Genomic DNA, 18,554 nt, shown 5'->3' with positions numbered 1-18,554 from the left:
TTATTCTTGTTAAAAATAAGAAGAAAGTGATACAAAGCATATAATAAACTATAAAATTAAATTTATAACAGGAGTAAAATTAAAAAGTAATAATAAATAATTTTTTATATATTTTATATTAAGAACTAATTTTTTTTTAAATATGCTAAGGGGAAACGCAAGAAAGTATGCAAATTAATTAAAATATTTTAAAAAGGAGCAGGTAAACAACCACCTACCAGATTGGCCAAAGAGAAGGGAAAACAACGAACCACCATTCAACTCTGACATTCAAGTAAGACACCAGTCCTCATATATTTTGGGTTAAATTGCCCTCACGCTTCCCCCAATAGTAGATAAGGCAGAATCGCTGGTGTAATCAGATGGGGCACTTCATAAAACTACCAATCAATGCTGTCCACCAGATAGGTGGTTATACCTTTTAAACGGTTTAAACTTGCAGGACCATCATACTTAGTTGGGCGAGATCACATGCTTAAACACAGTCTGATAGTATAAAGCGTCCGCGAAGCAACCCTTCTGTCCGGTCCAGCGATTCTCATTCAAGCCAATATGGATAGGAGTCTTTCTCTCCTCGTTGTTTTCTTTTTCATATCGGTTTCCACGATCTCGTCAGAGACAGAGGATTTGGCGGCCGCGAGTGATACAGAGCCGTTAATCCGGCAGGTGGTCGACGGCGGAGACCTTCGATTGGGCGCAGAGCATCACTTCTCTTTGTTCAAGAACAGGTTTGAGAAGTCGTACTCCTCTAAGGAAGAGCATGATTACAGGTTCAAGGTATTTAAGGCGAACTTGCGCCGAGCTCAACGGCACCAGAAGCTGGATCCGTCGGCAGTTCATGGCGTGACTCAGTTCTCGGATTTGACTCCGTCCGAGTTTCGGAAGAAATTTCTAGGTCTCAGAGGTCTCAGGTTGCCTGAAAATGCACACAAGGCTCCCATATTACCGACTGATAATCTTCCGAGTGACTTTGATTGGAGAGAGCATGGTGCTGTTACCCCTGTCAAGAATCAGGTTTTTTTTTTCCCCTTTTGAAATGTTGTCTCTTTCGTTTCCTGCGTGTTAAAAAGTACGTCATGATATATTCTTTTGTTAAATTTCATTGGTGATTTGTTATTCTAATTTATTGATCGGGAAATCAGGGTTCATGTGGTTCATGTTGGAGTTTTAGCGCAACTGGGGCCCTGGAAGGTGCTCACTTCCTCGCTACAGGACAACTTGTCAGCCTTAGCGAACAGCAACTTGTGGACTGCGATCATGAGGTTTGACTTTCTTTTATAGTCTAAGTTTTAGTGTGCTTTTTTATTTTTTTGGGAAACTGTTATTCATATGGATTGGTTTGTTATTTTCACTTTTTATTAGGATGAATTATAGTGTGAAATTTCGAGAGGTTTAATAGAGGTTTAATCTGATATATGTCCTGAATGATCATTGCTATTGATTATTGCATATGCGAAATTTGGTTATGTCTATTGACCCTTTGTCTATTCTACATTTACCACGCCTATAGATATGTTGAAGTATATTATTAATTAACTTAGATATATAACATATCATATTCAAAGTCTTAGGATTGATCGGAGAATTTATTAACTATTAGATGTTTCCGCATGCATTTCTAAATTGAACGTATGCCAATGTGCAGTGTGATCCAGAAGAACCCGGTTCTTGCGACTCTGGATGCAATGGCGGACTGATGAATAGTGCTTTTGAATACATCCTTAAAGCTGGAGGGATAATGCGGGAGGATGACTATCCTTATACTGGTACAGATCGTGGGGCCTGCAAATTTGACAAGACCAAGATCGCGGCATCAGTGGCAAACTTCAGTGTTGTCTCGCTTGACGAGGATCAGATTGCTGCTAATCTTGTGAAAAATGGCCCTCTTGCTGGTAAGTTGGTCGATCATTGTGTGAATTAGTCGCGGCTTCTTTTTCCTGTCTCTCTTCTTCAGATAATGATGTCTGAAATGCTGTAACTTTGTATGGATAAACGCAGTGGCCATCAATGCAGTATATATGCAGACATATGTGGGAGGAGTATCATGCCCTTACATATGTTCAAAGCGGCTAGACCACGGGGTGTTGCTGGTGGGATTTGGTTCAGCTGGCTATGCTCCCATTCGGCTGAAAGAGAAACCATATTGGATCATTAAGAATTCATGGGGAGAGAATTGGGGAGAAAATGGTTATTATAAGATTTGCCGGGGACGCAATATCTGCGGTGTGGACTCAATGGTATCCACCGTGGCTTCCATTCACGCAAATTCTGAGTAGTCTGTTAGTTCTCCTCAACTACAGCTATCAACTTTCATTTGTGTACATAATGTATCTCGACATTATACCAGGGATACAATATCATGATTAAGGTGTAACTTACAGGATATTTGCTCGAAAAAGCATTTAACTATCCTCTAATAACATCGCAACAATTTGTCAGCTTCTTCACAAACAGTGAATATTTAAATTGATTTTATGCAAGGGTTGGAGTGTTTCAATTCTGACTTATGTCTCAGAAATGATGCAATTATGTTCTCAAATTTTCAGTCACAATCATATCATCCATACCTGCAATTTAGACGCGTAGAAAATTGAGCAGGCTCCTTGATATGAGCCTAACTAGCTCATTATAAAAAGTCCAACTAGGCCAAACTAGCTCATGACCAAAATTAGAAGTCAAGTATTCATACCCTTTTAATATAATTATAATAAACCAAGCTCTTCATCAAAATCATGCAAATTAAATAACCATTATGAAGTTAATTGTATACAAACTCTCGGTAGCTTGTTGATTTCAATCTGCATAGGTTTAGGGGCAAATGTTCTGATAGTGATTATATTTTCCGAGATGAATAATTATAGTAACGGTAGCTATTCGAGTAGCACTTTCAACTCCATGACATCTTAAAATTTTTAATTTGATCTACAGTTATCAGTACAACAATGTAGATGTACATAATTATTTTTAATCTCCTAACAAATAAAACATTTATAATTAACACACAAGCCTTGAATAACAAATGCATATTCTAAATCTAGACAATCAACGGTCCAACTTCGCCATTAGCTTGGTGTTTTAATTTGAAAATACTGTGTGTTTTTATATACAAAAAAAATGTCACAATTTAAAAAAATTAGTTAATTATAATAATTATATTTAAAAATAAAAAAAATGAACTAATGCCCTATATAAATAAGCATGTATTAATTATTTTTTATTAATGTAAATTATAAAGGGCAATTTAGAAAATATATAATAAATACTTATTGAAATAAATAATTTTATTTATATAAAAAACAAGTAAAAAGTGAGAAATATGTCCTTAATCAAAAATTGAAGATTCGGGATAATATTACCCTTTTTATTGTGGATTGTGTAACTGAGGTGAGGAATATAAACGGCAACACTTGTGCACACTGCTTCGGCTTCGGCCAGCATATGAAGTTCAGGTAATTAACAATTTGACAACCTAACAGTCGGCAAAGATACAGCCACTTTGGTCTTAGCTCTCAACATTTAATGCATTCTGTTTAAAATTATAGATTTGCGTCAGGCTATCGAAATATGGAAATCAGCTACCACGCTGGTTTGTGACAGTCATAAATCAACGTTTATAAATAATTTCGCAACTCTTCATAACAGGTGCTAGTTAAGAAAAGAACACATTCAAATATACTTCAGCAGCTATTTTGTTGTCGAAGTTGTGCCGTTTTACTCGTATTCCATCCTTTCAACCACCCAAGATAGCCTTGAGTCGCACTTGGCGGCTATAAGAAAAAGGACAGCGATGAAAAGCCTAACAATGCAACCATTTACAGGGCGCCGTACTACTTTCCTCAGCACTCGGCTTGTGACGTCTAAAAGAACTGCATCAACTAGTGGCTTCTTAAAATATAAATCAAAGGGTCATATGGTACGCCATTGTATCACGATCTTTTAATACTGTCACCATGCAGAGAAACAAATCCTTCGCTGGCCAGAGTAGCAACTGCATTTCTTAGCTGCATTAACATGTATTTGCCTAATTAATAATGAGATATTCCAAATGGGAGTATGCAAACAAAACAGAAAACATTATTTTGGGAGGGGGAAGGGAGGGCAGCCTTACATCACTGAGGTGGAGTTCGCTGGCGTTCTGTTTCTTCAACTCTTCAAGTAACTAAATGATCATATGTAAACATAAACGTCATTGCACGCTCAGATAATCGGCAGGATACCTCAAAACATATAGAGTAAGCTAGCATACCTCCAATAATCTCATTGATGGCCCCCCAATTTGCATCTTCTCCATAACTATGTTGCGAGTTGCTTGTACCAGACTTTCTCGTCTCATCCTTTCACTTGCAGAAACTCCAGTAGTAATAAGATCCATGTCAATGGTTCCTGGGAGTAACAAAGGACGTCAAAAGTAAGGACATTTTGATCTAGTTTGTCTGTTACATATAAAAGAACAAGGTTCATCATTTGGAAAGCTACCAGTGGAGTGATCTGTGGCTGACTGCTGCATTGCAACTTCCAGAAGCCGAAATGCCTCCATTACATCCCGCTTTTCCACCTGTGCGCATCAGGTATTTTATGAGGACGGCAAAGACTTCCTTACTTGTGTTTAATTAGGAAAGGAGCTAAGCAAAGATAACTAACCCATTCTGAGAAGCGAATCCGAGCCAGGGCTTCACTAAGCCGTATCAGACTCTCAATCTGCCTTGGTGTTGCTGTTATCACCTGCTTAATCCATTCAAAAGATTGGCATCCACAGCAGAGGGTTGAAAAGCTTTTAAAATTGCAATATTAGGGAACAATCTTATAATCATTATAGAATCAGAGATGATAATTTCCCGGATATAGGGTTTTCACAAAAAATATAATAAATGGTGATGTCAAAATGGAAGAACATATTTATCCTCTAGAATTTTCATTTCTATTTGTGTGGAATCATTCATTTTAGTTTCATGTCACAAGTTCATGTATGGTCAGAATCTTGCCAGTTAAACGAATGTAAAATACTTTACCTTCTTGCTACTCCCTGGAAAATTTCCTCTTCTCCTTATCTCAACATAACCTCTAGTTAATTCTTCAGCAGCTTCGTCAGATAGTTGTGGGTGTATATGCTTTCGAGCATAGCTCACATAAGTAGTTAATGTAGGAAGATCCAACACATCTTGCTCTAAGCTCTACAAATAGACATATAACTTTATTAGTAAGCCAAAACAATGAACATTGGACCTTAAACCTTGAATGGGAGGATGTCAAGATTAGACCTCAGGATTCTCAAAGTGTAAGGAAACAATATGCTTGGCAAGTCGTCTATCTGTCTGTTCATCAGCCTTGTCAAGAATTAAGTAGATCAAATCAAACCTGAGCAAGAACAGATCACCTCAGTTCAGTTCACAACTACTACATCATTTTCAAAAATACTGTTAATCTGTTATCTTCTCAGCCCTCACCATGCCTTGAATTAATCATCAATGCTTAGAGGGTAGAAGCAGTTAGGGACTAGCAGTGACCTACTTGCTTCATAATGACTCACGAACACCATAAAGGCCAGGCTGAAGTTTGCGACTGCTAAATGTTTATTATTTTACTTAAGCTGTCGAGATACTGAAAATTGCATGACAGGGCAGCAAGTCTGAAATTTGTCTATCAACAGTAAAGTAATTTTTAGTCCTCTAACTTGACACTAAGTTTCACTTTAGTCAATTTTATAATATTTTTTTAATCCTTTAATTTTGTAAATATAGTCAAAATTTTCCTCTTTAACATCTTTTTGACAGGATCATCTTCTTTAACATTATTAATTTACTTTATGGAAAAAGACTTACACAGAAATAAACTAATTTACCCATCGTTATTCGAACTTCCTCATTATGCCAACAAAGTTAATAAAATGTATTAATTCTTTTTTCTCTCAGCTATGATAAGAATTTTAGCTTTTGTTTTTTTTAAATAAGCCTCAAATTTGCTAATGTCCAAATCTAGCGGCACCAGGGGATATTTTGGAAAATACCAAATCTGCTTTTTCTTATGAAAAATTTGAGGTTAAAAAATAAACATTATTTTTTATTTGCTTTGCTTCCATGGTGAAGTGATTAAAATTATTATAGATAAGTTAACTGAATAAGCACTTTTTGTTATAAAAAAATTAACTATGTTCAAGAAAATATTTTTTTTGTTATGTCGAGAGAATTTGAAGCTTAGAAAGAAAACAAATTTCTGCTATATTTATAAAGAATGAAAAGAGCAAATAGAAACCCACGGTAAAATCAAATTTTTATCTTTTAACAATTATTATAGTTAATATTGATCAGCGACCTACCTGGACAGAAGTGTAGGAGGAAGTTGTATGTTGTCAATGACGGACAAGCGAGGGTTGTATCGCGACCCGCTGGGATTTGCGCAAGCCAACACTGAAGTCCTGGCATTGAGAGACGCAATAATACCCGCCTTTGCTATTGAAACAGTTTGTTGTTCCATCACCTGAAATAAATCAAAACTCAGGGCTATAGACATTTAAAATGCAGAGCTAAAAAAATCATGACACCAGAAATGCTTCAGTTACAAGTACAAGGAACGAGAAAACATGCGACCAACCTCATGCAACATGCTCCTGGCATTCTCGGACATTTTGTCAAATTCATCTATACAGCAGATGCCCCTGTCACTTAAAACTAGAGCACCACTCTCTAGAACCTGAAAATGGAGCAAAAATGTTTAGGGTCGTCTATGTTTCTTAAACAAAAGATGATATAGTCGTATCATGTGAATATAGTTTATACAGTTTCGCCTGTTTCAGGATCTTTGGTAACATAAGCAGTCAGTCCAACTGCAGAGCTCCCCCTTCCACTTGTGTAAATGCCACGTGGAGAAAGTTTATGTATGTATTGGAGCAGCTGGGACTTACTGGTTCCAGGATCACCAACTAATAAAATATTAAGGTCTCCACGGAAGTTAGCACCAGATGCCAACTTCAAAGCATTTCCACCAAAAAGCTGTAATGAAGGCAGTTACACGCCATCAGTCCAAGTACCAAAAAGAGAGAGCGTAAACAAACTAAAAGCAAATCAGTGAAACAAGCTATCATTCTGCAAACAGAAAATGCCTAACCTGGCAAAGAAGACCTTTCTTCACATCATCTAGCTCCCAGATGTTTGGAGCCAACGACTTTGTCAGTCTTTCGTATATATCTGGCTGTTTTGAGAGCTCTTTTAGTTGAGCCACCTGCAACTCAGACAAGCATGTGACTAATATGCATAAAAACAAGCAATAGATTTCATGATAAATAAAAACAACTTCACCTTCTCTTCATCAAAATGAATTTCTCCTGTATTTCTGTTGCCCAGGCTAGTTTCAACATCCATTGCATCCTCTGAAAGCATTCTTGACTTATCAGTCTTCTTAATATGAAGACAATCGATATAAGTCTAAAATATGAAGGGGCAAAAAAAAAAAAAACTCTAGTTAGACAATATTGATAATTTGATGATGAACTAAGAAACTACAAATATAATTAAATTAAGGATTTAAAGCCATTATACATGCCTTGAACAGTGATTTAACAGTTCTTTGAGTTGGTCCAACCCTGACACTCATGGCCCTATATATACCAGTCACCTAACGAAGGAGAAAAAGATCAATGACACCAATAAACCAAGGCAGTTATTTGAAACAAAGCATACCAGGGTATGGTCTGACCTCAACTCTGTCACCCGGCTTTCCAGCATCCACCAGCTTGTCATGCATCAGCAAGCTTACTGTGTGTGGTGTTCCCCCTTCAGGTATCTCATCAGGTGTCTCCTGGAGCCTCACAATTTGCTTGTCTGTGAATCTGATTTTGGGGCAAAGAACTATTAAATTCCATGGTTTGCAGAACTAAACCCTAATCTCAAATGAGGAGTACCTATGAAATAAAATAAATACAATATAAACAGGGGTTTTAGATGCAATCCTCATTCCTTTTATTTTGTATCTATAGTTGTATTCAACCCACATATTTCATTTGTGAAAACTGTAGAGACGTAAGCCTAACATCAAGCAATGCATGTATGTTAAAATTCAAGAAATTAGTCTAAATGACAAGACATCTGAGATTTTATTTTCAAGCTTCAGCTGGATTACTGCACTAGACTTCGAAGCAGTTAACATTCATCTGGACTGAAGATAGGAAATTCTTGGGTATCATCACAGAAAAGGTTAAACTCTTTTCACTAGAATAATGATCCGTTACTATAAGAATTCCACGCATAGGATTTTTTTAAGTTCTTAATTTCAGAACATGTACAGCCGTAGAATCACTTATAAGTCAAAGGACATAGACAGTTATGAATTACCAGTTATATGCTTATTTTTTAGTTCTTCACCTAACCCAGAATCCTTTCAATTGTGCCCCTGATATTGATTGGAAGTTAATATCAAAAGAAACCTGACTGGCATTCATACATTAGAAGAGCTAAAATGTAATTTTCTGTTGTTATAGACTTCGAAATCCAACTCCTTCTTGATTAGACTTATTTATCCAACAGCAGTAATAAACTCTTTCAAATATCAAATGACGAGTTCTTTTCCCACAAGCAAGCCATTAGTTGCATTACCTGCATCGGTTGTGAACCAGTGTCATGGAGTTTCTGGCTTGACACTCTTCCCTCAAACATTTAGTAGGTTCAGATATTCGCCCTAAAAAAGTCATCAAATTATGACGACGTAAAATGGCATAGATTGCTCGTCAAAGCACTATGGAGAAATGTCCACTAGAATTACCTCTCTCGACAGCAACGGGTTCTGAGCAGTATCCACACACGAGGCATCTGAATATAGCTTCCCTGATTTCCGGTATAATTGAGCTACATCGAATAATCATTCCCTTCAATGATACCATCCTCTCAATATCTAAGGAAAAAGGTAGCATTGTTAACTTACCATTCGTAATATCATACAAGCACCACAATAAAGTTAGAAAAAAAGAGTGAATGATAAACCAAACTCACCAGATGGATTCAAATTTCTCATAGAAGTTGAGGATTTTAGATTAAAAATTCGAGTTTGAATGTGCTTCTCGAACAACGGGTTGATTCTACTAACCATATTCATCAGAACCAAATCAAAAATTGCAAGAACCTCGAGTGGGTATCTGACCATTTTTGTGTACAAGTCCGGATCATAATCAAATACATCGTGAGCATCAACGTCTAGTGAATCCCCCTCAATTTCAATGACTTGTTTGATAGCCGTCTCGTATTTCCCCTCCATGTGCAGCCCATCACTCTGAGATGAATGCTCTCTGAAGTGCTTTAAAAACCTCTGAATCGCCTCATTCACGTCTTCGACGCTTATATTAGTACCCCAGACGAAGGTAGGCCTAACATCGTCCGCACTGTAGCCCTCACCTCCTTCTGATGACAAAGGCACGTCATCCGTGGATGTGGGCGTGGCTGCAACAGGGGTGGACATGGACCCTCTCCGACCACCTCCCCTTTGCCTTGACCTCGATGGAGTTGGGGTAGCATCGGATGAGGCGAATCGAGATCGATTAGACGGAGGAGTTGCGAACGCAGACGGTGTTGAAGAACGCCCGCGCCCTCTGTGGCGAGCAGCATCACCGGGAGAGGATAATGTGTTGCCAATTGGGCTGGAAAACGAATCATCGGGAGAGGAAGGACCTGCATAATTTGGCCGAAGTCGTAAGCACGCAAACGAAAATGAAATCCTAAGAAGAAAGTCGAAGGAGGTTGGATGCTAACCGTTATTGAAATTCGTCGGAGAAGAGTCAGAAGCCATGACTATCTGTGAAAGCAACAAGCACACCAGCAGAGAAAAAGGAGGGAAAGTGCTAAGTGGAGCTCCGAAGGCGTTCTGCAGCCAGATATGGCGGGAGGAAGACATGATTTTCCCGCCAGAAAAGTTGGGTCAACTTTGTTTGAACGTGGGCTTTTAAATTGGAATAGTAAGAGACTGGAGAAAGGCCGGGTACTTGTTATGGACCAATAGAAGCCTGTACTCATAAAGTTGGGCCGACTTTGTTTTCGCTCTCTCGTGTATTTCTATTTAATTTATTTAGTCTGGGCTTTGCCCACTCTTTTCATCAGGAAAAAAAGAAAAGAGAGAACGAGGGGTTCACCAAAAATAATAATAATAATAATAATAATAATGGATACGGTATTAAAAAAAATAAAATCTAATTAGTGAAGGATTTTTAAACAGTCATTCAGTATTTAATATTTCCAGCCAGTTCAAATTTAATATGTCGTCTTTATATATTTATGTTGCAATTTCTGTTTAAATATCTTACATTACGCACGTTTATTTTTTATGAACGTAGAAAATTGGAATTAGGCAGTTAGCATTACAGCAACTGCAGCGTCTACACATGCTTTATTATCTAGCTTTGCTACTTCTTCCTCTTGTAAAAAATCCAATGACACCTTCTAAAAATTATTTATACCATGTTTTATTTATTGTACGTGATTTGGGCTGAGTTATAGCATTGACAGCATCAGTAAGCCCTGTGGTTTGTTACACAGTGATATTTAATTAATTGAATATGCTTCTTAAAATATTTGATAGCAAGCGTATTCTAAAAAAATTGTTGGTGTGATTCCAAATGGATGCATTTATGGTCTATTTGTACTAGCAAGGGCCCACGAGGCTTAAGTTTGGCATGCAGGGGTCCACATTTTAAGTAAAATTAGGGATATATTCTTAATAAGACTGTGTGTCATAATTGAGAGGGTATCAATCAATTCCTTGTAGAAAAGTGAGACTAAAAGTTAACAGAGCGCACACAGTTTATATGATGCTTTACCCTAAAAGCTAACCTGAACTCATTCCCACTTCCCACAAGATGCTTAACCTTGCATTCCCATTTCTCTTCTTTTCTTTTCTCCCATTCTATGCATGTCTGTTATTCGTGTGGTTCCCACTAGCTACTCATGCAATGCTATATCTCCCATTCACAGTGTCTGTTAATGCATTCCATTAAAATGTGTAGCTTTTTAAGGCCTCATCAGTTGCTCTTTTTCATGCAGAACAGAGTTTTGATATGAATATGAAATTTGCGTGGTTCGGTGCTTCCCCAAAAGGTTAGGATAGAGATGTTATATTTCCCTTTTCAAACGTTTTTAAGCATAAATTTTTAGTCCGCCTGAATCATATTATTGGCAAAAAAATTCATAACAAAATATTTCATATATCAATATATAAATTTATGTGTGTGTATATACCAAATCTATAATGTGTTGAGAAAATTAGACGCACACATGAAGTTATAATTATAATGTTTTTTGTTGCTTACAGATATATTTTTTATTATAGGTAATTTTGTTTCAAATATGGTTAAACACTAAATGTGTGAATACATCTTTTAGTAAAGATTCAGTTCAGTTCATCATGTTATGAAAATTTAGCTCATTTTGGTAAATTCAACCTATCAATAGTCATAATTATAATTTTAGTAAAAAGTAATATAGAAATATATTTTCTCTTGTCTTATTTATAGATCACTCCCAATATATTTTATGAAAATTGAGAAAAATCTTATATCTTATTAACTTTATCTTAAAAATTAATAAGTTTTCACTTTTATCTTTAATAAACATTTTTAAATTTTATTATTGATATTTTTATTTAAAATATTTAATAAAAGTAAAAATATAAAGATGAGTATTAAAAATTAATAAATATCTTATAAATAAAATTTTACAAATAAAATTAGAGGAGTAAATAATAGGATGTTGCGAGTATCCAAATCTCCCTGTACCGACGCGAAAACTGTTATGAGTACTAGTACTTGAACTACTTCCTGATGTGTTTGAGTGGCCATGCATCTTTATTCTTTAGCAAACTAGCCGGGTTCGAACAACATCTAGCTCTCCAAACAGAACATTAACTTTTAATTATATTATGATCATATATCGTCGTTGAGGCACCTGGGAACTTCAGGGTTCGAGGCCGAAGCGATACAGAACTGACAATTTAATGATACTAAATTAGCAGTCCTTCGCAACTTTTATTTGCCCAGTAAGCTGCCAAAGTACGCACCATAAAAGAACGGGGACAAATTTAGAAGTGACACGAAGTTCGGTAAGGGCATCATGATCATGATATGACAAACACCTAAAAGAGACAAATTAAACTGCGAAACCAGCTTCATTCACATTGTATGGGACACAAATGCCAGATTACCTGTCAGGAAAAAAAAAAAAGAAAAGAAAAACAAAAAACCGATTACATTACTCATATGACTATGACTGTCCAAAACCTTTTCTTGTGTAGTCTAAATATGTTACTGTATAAATTAATATATAATGCATATCTATGTTTCAAGTGACATTACAGATTTTACAAAGCATTGATTATTATTTCTTTCCAATAACGTCCTTTTATTGAAATACTTTACAATTATCTCCTTCCAATATAACATAATGTGAGGAGATAGATTATGAAAGTAATACAAATATTGATAGCGTTTAATAATTGTATATATAGTTTTGAAAAACTGTTTTTATTTTTTATGACAAAATTAATTAATACCATTGACCAATTTTAACCAACTTTCTCAACAAATGTGAATTATTATTAAAAGTGACTCAATAGAAACTAGAGGGAGTACTCATGAAGTATCAGTATCTTTTGTAAAAATGAATTATCACAAGACTTTAAAATAAATTGCTGCTCGCCTCTTCTTCTTTTTTTTTTTTTTATGTAAGATACTGTTACTTTGCAATGGAGCATGAGCGCATGTCCATTTATTTCGTGTGCATGTACTACACATATACACATAATTGAAAGACAGTCAAATGGTTATACAGAGATTTGGACGAACTTGTAATCTCATGTGTTAGGATTTGAATTTTCTTTCTTTCTTGAAAATGCTTATCCAGGAATATAATCAATATCAACGTTGATTGTGCACTCCTCCAAGATTGTAAACACGTTTAGCCACTAAGTTGAAGTTGACTTATTCTCAATTACGATGTCATCCCACTCATAGAAACAACAAAATTTATTATATCAAATCCGTAGGTCATTGGTTTTCAGCCTTTCACAGGTAAAGTACTTGAATCATATGTATTTATATGGGTGTGATCAGCCTACTCAAGAAAAATCCTCCAGGGATAGCCGTATAGCTGTAACAACAGGTGGATCATATATCGGCTTAATGAGAGACAAAGTAACTATTAATGTCTCCAAAAGAAGGACTAATTAACTACATAAATTATCCACCAATTATTGAATACTTCCTGGGGGTACTCTAAGATTGATGATGCCATCAACGTCTCTCTCTTTGTCGGCTTGAGTTGAGAGAGAAATGATGCTTAAGGGTGGGGGCTCGAGAAATAAGGCATAGAAGGAAAGGGAAAAGAATATGTTGGATGAATGGCAGAGTCACGAGCAGAAGACGATGATAATGGAGGAGCCACTATTGTTGCAGCATCAATATGGGTGTCTGCTGGCACGTTGATTGGATTGTTATGTTGAAGAATAAGAGGGACTGATGAGGAAGTCTCACCAACAACACCACCATGATCTTGAGAAGGTCCTTGATCATATACAAGACCACAGAACACACGTCCTCCAATCGTCACCGACGTATGGTACGCATATTCATTCACCCAATCATCCCTTGATCTCACTTGTACGCACCGAAACATAGCTGTCATGCTCAACCAACCTGGAAACTTCAACACCTTTTTGTCTGAAACAAACCACACAGACTTACTCAAGTTAGATTTATCATTCTTTTATGAGTCCCAACACATTGGGGGTCTCACAAGATAGAAGTTTATAAGTTAAAAGGCTCTCATATCCAATAAGGTTAGTAATCTTTAATTTTGGGAAAAGTTTTCTTTTAAAATTGTGCTTGTAATATTAATGTTTTTATTGAAAGGCCAATGTCCATGAAAAATATTACTCACAGCAAGTTCTGGCTAGTCAGGAGCGGAGTGAAGCATATCAAGAAAGTTTACAAAATAAGTGGGGGGCTTATAAGTCTTATGCGGTTGTCCCACCCAAATTACTAGTCTTTTGGATGGACATGCTCTCTTTTTAAACTTATAACATATGTTTAATTAATCATCATTAACCCAGAACCTCACTATATTACCAATCCAAAAATTTCGAATTCGATCATCATCGTTCTTCCGGTTCTTTCAGCTAATTAATTAAATTTCGGAGTCCAGTAGGCATATTTATCAGATCATGTAGTAAGGAGGAGGAAGAAAGCAAGCTCAGATCAGTCTATCCTAGGTCATAATCAAGCAGAACTGAGAGATACGGGTTCGAATTATTCTAGTTCTAGCCAAGTTAAGAAACCAAAATGAAACTGAAGACTGATGAGAAAGTGAGAGTAAGCTAGGGCAAACCTGGATAGGGGTTGTTGTGGTTGTGCCTTGTATGGCGTCTTCTCCGATCCACAGGAACCCAAGTGCTGTGAACATGTGTTTCGCACTCGAAGCCTTTGTTGTTGCAGCAAGTTCTGCATCTCTTGTATTCACAGCCTTTCTTCGCTTGGTTCCCACAGTCTTGGCACTTATTCCCACTCCTCGCTAGTCGTACTTCTCCCCCTTCCATTTCGTATGATCAATTATTTCAGGATATTAATTTCCTAGGGCCACTCTTTCAACTCCAGGTCTCATCTTCACCTTTAATCTCTGTGGTGGTGGTGGTGGTGATGATGGGTCTAATTAAAAGGAAGCAAGAAAACTTTCTTCTTTTCGCGTTTCAAAGAATTGTATATTAATATATTGTCACAAGCACTACTTGTATTCAGTTCACGAACACAATTACATTTTCACCATTATTGCAAAGCTATTCACACCAGCAGAATCAATTCTAATACGTATCAAATTAATGTCCAATGTGTGTTCTGCATAACAAGCAATATATTGATTTATTGTGATTCTAATTAGAATGATGGGAGGATTTAGCGTGTGATATATACAATACAACTCTTGATCTGCAATTCTAATAACAGTTGATGTGTGTGGAAGTACTTTCATAGTACTCCTACGTAAAAACATCATTAATATTAAGAACTCACCGCACCAACAGAAGTCCATTAGATAGTGAGAATCGAAGCTACACACACACACACGAAACTTTATTTTACTTCAAATTCCACTTAAATATTATGCATTTTTGTCACATCAAGCTAGATGGCTTTTATACGCTTTCATGGTTATGTTAAGTACAGTATTTCCGTTTATTTGGAACAATCTTTTGAAGAAGTGGTCATTTATATATAGACATAATGGAAAAATGTAAAAGTACTCAATTATTTGGTACATGATAATCAAATATTCTAAAGAATTAACTCTTAGCTCCTTCTCTCAAATAAGAGAAGTATGCAAATGTGTCATCCTCTCCCCTAAAATGGGTCCCATTTGCCAAACATAACCCAAGGGGAAATAAACGAGGTAGGCAGACAATTGTACAATATGGTCCTCTTCCTATTCTCAAAAGGGGAAATTATTAAATTACTGTTATAGTATTGAAGCATATTTTCTAATGGAGAGATAAATGGACTCAGGACAAGAAATTGAAAGATGCTTCAGCTGTGTTGTCAGCACACGGAATAAACAAACACTTGCAGCATAAATTGACTTTCCACAATGATCATATATTTTAGCATGATAAATATATGGTATTTTATTGTATGCTCTGATTGTAGGCTTGTTTTTATAAATTATAGATGTCTCGTGTCTCTTGATGCTACAACACTAACATATTTTAACATATGGGCATAAAAATCAAATCAACACCGACCTGACGAAGACAGTGCTTTCCGACTTCGGAGCAAATTACGTCTCATGACAACATTATTCGGATTTAGTGCTGTTTTTTGAGGGGGAAAAATGTGCTGTTTAGGTTTAGTTTGGCTAAATTTTATATTTTTATTAAATCAAGGTGTTATTTTCAGAAACTGCCAATTAAAAATTATTTTATTTCATATCTATAATTTACTTGCCCTAATTTGACAAAATATACAAATCAATTGGAATAAAAAAAAGGTGAAATATCAATTTAGGACAACTGGAGGTATTTCTTATCAAACTCAAGATTCTGATTTTTCATTGCACTTCCTTGGTCCTTAGTTGAAAATAATTTTTTTATAGAAAATGACTTAATTGCCTCTCTTAATGAAAGAAAAATGAATAAATAAGAATTGTTGTTAACGTCTAAATATGTTATTGTCAATCATGAATTAGTTATTATCAAAACCCGAATTGCTTATTATTTATGTAGGGTGAATACTTATTCTATTAAATCTATATTGTCAATTTTTTAATCTTATGTTAAAATTCAAATGTGTTGTTGTGAATCACAAATTGATTATTACTAAAGTCGGAATGGCTTGTTATTGATGCAAAGAGAACATTTGTTCTATCAAAATCATGCTATTATTTTTTCAATCTTATTAAATTCTAAATGTGTTATTGTTAATCATAAATTGATTATCATCAAAACCTGAATGACTTGTTGTTTATGTAAAGTAAACACTTATTCTATTAAATGTGTGCTATCTGTTTTTCAATCTAGTTAAATTACAAATATATCATTGTCAACTGCGAATTTGTTGTTGTTAAAATCCAAATGGCTTGTTGTTTTATGCAAAATGAACACTTCTATTAAATTTGTGTTGTCAATTTTTTAATCTTATTAAGTTTTAAATGTGTTATTGTTAATCATAAATTAATTGTTATAAAAAATCAAATGACTTGTTCTTCATGTAGGGTGACGCTTGTTATTTTAAACTTTAGAGGTAATTTCATCATTTATCATAAAACTTATTTTTAGCTAAGGATGAAGGGGGTGCATTAAAAAACCAAAATCTTAAGATCCTTTGGTGATATAAAATACCTCTAGTGGTCCTTTGATGATATTTTCCTAATAAAAATGTTGGCAGAATGTAATAATTTTTGTTAAGAAAATTAATCATTTGATCCTTATAGTATTGGTCTAATTATAACTTAGTTCCTAAATTTTGATTCATTGTAACTCAATCCTTATAGTTTTAACTCAATTGTAACTTAATCTCTTATAATTTAGTTTTTATAGTTTCAACCACTTAAATATTAGTCTCTATATTTTAAAAAATAAAATTATAAAAATTTAAAATATTTTGAACCTTTAGTATTTATATTATTTAAAAATTAAAATATTAAAATTATAATATTCTAACCTTTTAATATTTATAATATTTATGATATTAGTAATAAAATTATAAAGATTAAAATTATGTTAAAATTTATTACTAATATTTTAAATTATTAAATCCTTTTATCTTTATAAATATTATAAATAATAAAGGTTCAAAATATTTTTAATCTTTAAAAATTTATTTTTTAAAATATAGATACCAGTGTTTAAGTAGTTAAAATTATAAGGACTAAATTGTAAGAGAAAAAGTTCAAGAACTCAATTACAACCAAGTTAAAATTATAAAGATTGAGTTATAATGAATTAAAATTTAAGAATTGAGTTACAATTGGGCTAAAACTATAGGGACTAAATGATTAGTTTTCTTTCTCTATTTTTTCTTCCAAATTTGCACTCTATTTAATGTCACACTATCTTAAATTTTAATTACTTTCATAGATTTTTAAAAAGTATTATTAAAAATAAGTCATTATTATAATATTTAAAATTTGAAACAGTAAAAGTAGTTAGGAACAAAATGAAAAAGCAAAAAGACCAATTGAGAAAAACTATAACTATATACTCTCTTTATTTTAAATTATAAGATACTTTTAAGAAAAATTTACTATCTCAAACTATAAGACACTTGGAGAAGATTAAAATTTTATTAAATAAACTTATTTTAATATGATCATTTCTCTCTTTATTTAATACTAATTAAGTATAGATTTAATAATATTATTTTTTTGACCAAAATAGATTTAATATTATTAATTAAATAAAAAATATTTTTTAAAGTTTATATTTTTATTTTAAAAAAATAAGATTGTTAAATATATTTAGTAAAATTTATTGACATATAAAATTTTATTAAAAAGTATTTTATAATATGATATGAAAGCATAATATGTGTAAAATTGAGTCAATGGCATTGTCGGTGAAATTGAATCATTTGCACCTCACGCATGAATAATTGGGTCTCAGTCGATAGTATTCATAGAACGATCTTTTTCGTTATGAATTTAAAAGCTGACACGAAATTATGAAAAAAGCATTTGTAGCTACAGTTGGCAAGACATTAAAGATGGAATGACATCTTGATAATGCAGTCGGAGTTCTTATGATGGCGTTGGGTAGCCTGCCAATGTTTTACGGGGCAATAAAGCCGTTACTCATTTCCCATCAGATCCTTATATATAAAATATTTTTAATTAAATTATATAAATTAATAAAAATTATTTATTTAATTAAAAGTACAATAATATTTCAATGTTATCCCTGATGATTATAAATAAAAAAATAATTTTTTTAAGTAAATTAATAATAATACTTTTTTATTTTTTTAATTCAATAACAGTATAATGGTCTATTTATTAAAAAAATATGTTAATAAATTTTTATATTTAATGATAAAAAATATTTTAAAA

At 34.1% G+C, this 18,554-nt stretch overlaps 3 protein-coding genes across 3 annotated transcripts; 1 reads left to right on the top strand and 2 right to left on the bottom strand.

Moving 5' to 3' along the window:
- The first annotated feature begins 409 nt into the window (after positions 1–409).
- On the top strand, positions 410–2,500 carry LOC129284800 (cysteine protease RD19A-like). The gene is made up of 4 exons (XM_054920272.1): positions 410–1,014; positions 1,143–1,262; positions 1,646–1,892; positions 1,999–2,500. Exons 1-4 carry the CDS (start codon positions 553–555, stop codon positions 2,274–2,276), a joined length of 1,107 nt encoding a protein of 368 aa, XP_054776247.1. The 5' UTR covers positions 410–552; the 3' UTR covers positions 2,277–2,500.
- Positions 2,501–3,444: 944 nt separating this feature from the next.
- LOC129285943 (DNA replication licensing factor MCM4) lies at positions 3,445–9,856 on the bottom strand. The gene is made up of 18 exons (XM_054921939.1): positions 9,732–9,856; positions 8,979–9,650; positions 8,752–8,880; positions 8,586–8,667; positions 7,690–7,822; positions 7,537–7,608; positions 7,293–7,418; positions 7,102–7,215; positions 6,774–6,986; positions 6,589–6,687; positions 6,314–6,474; positions 5,259–5,355; positions 5,010–5,171; positions 4,642–4,722; positions 4,477–4,555; positions 4,247–4,383; positions 4,109–4,159; positions 3,445–4,001 (listed from the first exon to the last, which is right to left on the bottom strand). The coding sequence occupies exons 1-18, from the start codon at positions 9,766–9,768 to the stop codon at positions 3,927–3,929; spliced, it is 2,520 nt and encodes an 839-aa protein (XP_054777914.1). The 5' UTR covers positions 9,769–9,856; the 3' UTR covers positions 3,445–3,926.
- Positions 9,857–13,031: 3,175 nt separating this feature from the next.
- On the bottom strand, positions 13,032–14,684 carry LOC129285032 (protein SHI RELATED SEQUENCE 3-like). Its single transcript, XM_054920578.1, has 2 exons — positions 14,352–14,684; positions 13,032–13,684 (listed from the first exon to the last, which is right to left on the bottom strand). Exons 1-2 carry the CDS (start codon positions 14,557–14,559, stop codon positions 13,305–13,307), a joined length of 588 nt encoding a protein of 195 aa, XP_054776553.1. The 5' UTR covers positions 14,560–14,684; the 3' UTR covers positions 13,032–13,304.
- Positions 14,685–18,554: the final 3,870 nt, after the last annotated feature.

Source organism: Prosopis cineraria, unplaced genomic scaffold (assembly GCF_029017545.1).
Source record: "Prosopis cineraria cultivar Desert tree isolate PC_DT_omini unplaced genomic scaffold, ASM2901754v1 PC11, whole genome shotgun sequence".
NCBI lineage: Eukaryota > Viridiplantae > Streptophyta > Magnoliopsida > Fabales > Fabaceae > Prosopis > Prosopis cineraria.
This window is presented reverse-complemented; position numbering and strand designations above follow the sequence as displayed.

What these genes read in the sequence shown, in the direction of transcription:
- LOC129284800 (XM_054920272.1), top strand. Translation starts at nt 553, where the DNA reads ATGGATAGGAGTCTTTCTCTCCTCGTTGTTTTCTTTTTCATATCGGTT. An exon ending in TTACCCCTGTCAAGAATCAG is followed by an intron (nt 1,015 to 1,142) that starts GTTTTTTTTTTC and finishes TCGGGAAATCAG; the next exon opens with GGTTCATGTGGTTCATGTTG. An exon ending in GAAAAATGGCCCTCTTGCTG is followed by an intron (nt 1,893 to 1,998) that starts GTAAGTTGGTCG and finishes GGATAAACGCAG; the next exon opens with TGGCCATCAATGCAGTATAT.
- LOC129285943 (XM_054921939.1), bottom strand. Translation starts at nt 9,768, where the DNA reads ATGGCTTCTGACTCTTCTCCGACGAATTTCAATAACG. An exon ending in TCCGACGAATTTCAATAACG is followed by an intron (nt 9,651 to 9,731) that starts GTTAGCATCCAA and finishes CAAATTATGCAG; the next exon opens with GTCCTTCCTCTCCCGATGAT. An exon ending in GAGAAATTTGAATCCATCTG is followed by an intron (nt 8,881 to 8,978) that starts GTGAGTTTGGTT and finishes CTTTTTCCTTAG; the next exon opens with ATATTGAGAGGATGGTATCA.
- LOC129285032 (XM_054920578.1), bottom strand. Translation starts at nt 14,559, where the DNA reads ATGGAAGGGGGAGAAGTACGACTAGCGAGGAGTGGGAATAAGTGCCAA. An exon ending in CCACAACAACCCCTATCCAG is followed by an intron (nt 13,685 to 14,351) that starts GTTTGCCCTAGC and finishes GGTTTGTTTCAG; the next exon opens with ACAAAAAGGTGTTGAAGTTT.